Genomic DNA, 3,614 nt, shown 5'->3' on the forward strand with positions numbered 1-3,614 from the left:
ATTCCTTCATTTGTTATGTGAGAGCACCTGAGGGTGTGTCTCTCACTGCGCCTGTGCTGGTGCAGGGTGTGGGTGGGGAAAACAAACAAGGTCCTCTCTTTTATCCTGTCATACCAGTGACATGGACACTTTGGAAAACGCAGGATTTCAGGTTCAGGGATAGGGGTTAAGATCTGAGGGGGAGATCTGGACATATTTTGCACTGACTCTGATGGTTGACGCAGGTGATTTAGTTCTGGAGAACACACTAATCAGCTGACCATTTGCTCTCACTCCTCTGAGGTTTCGATGCCTAAGAAGAGAGGATTTGAGCCAAAAAATAAGCCCTCACTTCTGGTGTAGGAGAGGATGGGCCTGTGGCTGCAGACAGACCTCATGTGACCCTGATCTGCCTTTTGTGTTTGTGTGACTCTGGTTCAGTGACTGTACCTTCCTGTGCCTCAGTTTTCTCTCAGTCAAATAAGCTAAATGGCAAATGGACTGTGGCTTTTCATGCTATCTGTGAATAAATTGTAAATTCTTCACAGTCACGTGACCTAATGCTTGGCACAGTGGAGGTATTCACACAAACAGCATTTATTATTACTCACTTCCATGAGAGAGCACCTTTAGGTCAGATCCCTGTGGACAAGCTGCTGCCAGGTACATTTTCTCTCTTCTGTTTCTGCTTCTGGGGACATTAGACTTTCTATGGAGTGTCCTAAGCCTCACAAGACAGTTGGCCTATGGCCTACAAAGCTTGTCTTTCTGTCCTCTCCACTCTGAGTCTCAGGTGAAGAAAGCTCTGTCCTTGCCCAGATGAGGCTCTGAGGGCTGAGCCCTGGCAGTGAGCAGCTCCAGGAGACACAGTCCTCAGACAGCTGGTAAATCCTTGGTTCCAGTAAGCCCTGCCACAACCCAGCCATGGCACAGGCTCCTCAGCTTTATCTGGAGTAAGGATTTAGGGACAGGTTCTAGGATTGAGGCTTCTAGGACTGAGCTTCTCTGAGAGTATCTCAAGGGGCCTCTTAGGCAAAGCCCTGCTCAGTTCTCCAGGGTCTTTCTCAGGGTCAAGTTTATGAAGAGGACATGAGGTGCTTGGCTGAGACTGATCTCCTCCTGCTGAACACCCCCCCCCCCCACATCAGACTGTCCTTCCTGTGCAGCAAGTGTCTGCAGGGTCTGGAGGCAGGAAAGGAATTCTGATCTGTTGAAGTTTGTCTCCTCTGTGTGTATCCTGCACTAAATGCCAAAACCCCAACATGGGATATAACGCAGAGAGGGACACAGGCACAGCCTAGGCCTGATAATCCTGTGTGTGCAAAGTAGAAGTGACCCCGCACCCCAACACCCAGGGATCATGTGGAATCACTCACGATATAAGGTGAAATGTACAGTTACTCCTTTAGTCTCCTCAGCTGGCTTCCTGATTTTTACGGTGTAGGATCCTGTGTCATTCTTGGTGACATTCCGGATCAGCAGGGATCCATTGGAATATACTGTTTCTCGTCCACTGTATGCAGGCCCAAATATAATTCTTTCAGTGTCTATTGTATATGCTGTAATGAATTGGTGGAAGTCCATTATTTGCCCTTTGTACCAGATATAGGCAGCAACTTCCTGGGGCAAATTGCGGACAGGTAGAAGAACATCCTTCCCCTCAGAAACTTTGGTTGGCTGAGCTTCAATCATGACTTGGGCAGTGGTGGGCGGGTTCCAGAAGATTAAAAATGATGCTAGGAGGTGGAGAGAGCATCAGTCAATATTGAGACCTATGTATTGGGGGAAAACATGGGGCCCTCGATCCTGAGATGATCTCTTCAATCATCAGCCTTGAAGACACACACACACACACAAACACACACACATACACACACACACCCCTTTTTTGTGTGTATGTGATTGTATGTTTGTGTCCTACTGTCCTACTGGGTCAAGGTCAGTGGCACGACCCCCATTCCTTCAACCCTTCTGACCTCTGCATTTTTCTCTTTGGAATCCTCTTCCCCAGGGATCTGCATGGCTCCCTCCACACTGCCCTCAGGTCCTGCTCACATCAGGGCATCCTTAGACTTCTTTCCTGATACCTCCTTCAGAGACCCTGGGTCTTCCCTTTCTGACCTTTCCCTGCTCTGCTCCCTCTGGAGCTCTTGTCAACACCTGACCTCACATTCCAGATCTCTTTGCATGTCTGCCTTCCTGCCCATGAGAGCATGAGCTCCGTGAGGACAGGGACATTTGTGATCTGGGTTGCACCCCAGTGCCTGGGACAGGCTGCAGACTCCTGTAGATGTGAGAGTTCCAAGGACCCTCCATGCCTGGGGTGTTTTTATTTTCTTTACCCAATGGTTGAGTTTTTTTGCTGAGGACAGTGTTTCATGTCCTGCTTATATTTTCATTTGAAGTGTCATCTGATAATAGTTATTATCATTTTTCAAAATGTGGTGGCCAGTGATGATTAACCAGGAAAAGAGAACACGTGAGATTTTCCTACCTCTTACCAATTCCAGTTCAATGTGATTTTCGTGTTTTGACCCCTGACCCTCTGTGGTATATGTTCCCCTACGCAGGCTCCAACACAGCCTTATTTCCTCTATTTTTTTTTTTTTTTAAGACAGAGTCTCATACTGTCACCCAGGCTGGCATGCAGCGGCACAATCTCTGCTCACTGAAACCTCTGCCTCCCAGGTTCAAGCAATTCTCCTGCCTCAGCCTTTCAAGTAGCTGGGATTACAGGATCACACCACCACACCTGGCTAAGTTTTTGTATTTTTAGTAGAGACAGGGCTACACTTTGTTGACCAGACAGGTCTTGAACTCCTGACTTCATGATCCAAACACCTCAGCCTCTTAAAGTGCTGACTTTTATTTTTTAGAATGCCATCCTCTCCAGCAAACCCCATCCAATCATTCTGCTTCCTCCTCCTGTCCTCTCCGAGGAAGTTCTCTCCTCACCTGTGAGCAGGAGCTCCTTCCAGGTGATGTGCAGTGTGTAGGGAGGCGCTGAGAGGGGCCCCATGGCCTGTGCTGCCTGCGTGTTCTCCTCTGTGGAGATGAGCCTGGGATCCAGAAACTTTCTGGGCACGGCTGTCAGCTGTGCTGTCCTCCCTCCTTCTGTGCTGAGCCTCTTCCTGGGCACGAGCACGTCTCAGGCTCATGGGCGGCGTCTGTGCCCAGGACACCCCTCTGTCCCCTCCCCTCTCAGTCCTGCCTCCTTGTCCCTCCTTCTCTTTTTCCTTTTGTCTGTGTGTCAGGTACCTGGGAATTGTGGAGGCCTCTGCCTTTTTCAGCAGTGATTCTGTCACCAAACCTCGGCACACACTATGTACAGAAACACAAACATACACACAAAAAAGAGACACTCACAGACACACACGGTCACACACATACCCTGTCGGTTGTGCAAGCACAGTCCTGGGTCTCAGCTTCCTGCTGTCCCCATGGCTCTGGGTCGGGTGCACATTCACGCCCTTTGCCCTCTTTCATCCCCAACTGGCTCTCCTCTTCAGTGCTGGAGGCTGGAGCTGTACCAGATCCCTGTTACAGTGACACCCCATTGTGCTGTGGGTGAGCTGTGTGGCGTCTGGTGAGAGGGACCCTTCCTTTCTCTAATTGTGTCTAGCTTGGCTGCAGCT

General features: G+C 49.5%; 1 protein-coding gene across 1 annotated transcript; it reads right to left on the bottom strand.

Annotated features, from left to right (window-relative positions):
- Positions 1-1,347: 1,347 nt before the first annotated feature.
- Positions 1,348-3,094, bottom strand: LOC100999346 (pregnancy-specific beta-1-glycoprotein 11-like). Its single transcript, XM_031662152.1, has 2 exons — positions 2,935-3,094; positions 1,348-1,715 (listed from the first exon to the last, which is right to left on the bottom strand). The coding sequence occupies exons 1-2, from the start codon at positions 2,996-2,998 to the stop codon at positions 1,348-1,350; spliced, it is 432 nt and encodes a 143-aa protein (XP_031518012.1). The 5' UTR covers positions 2,999-3,094.
- Positions 3,095-3,614: the final 520 nt, after the last annotated feature.

Source organism: Papio anubis, unplaced genomic scaffold, assembly GCF_008728515.1.
Source record: "Papio anubis isolate 15944 unplaced genomic scaffold, Panubis1.0 scaffold441, whole genome shotgun sequence".
Classification (NCBI taxonomy): domain Eukaryota; kingdom Metazoa; phylum Chordata; class Mammalia; order Primates; family Cercopithecidae; genus Papio; species Papio anubis.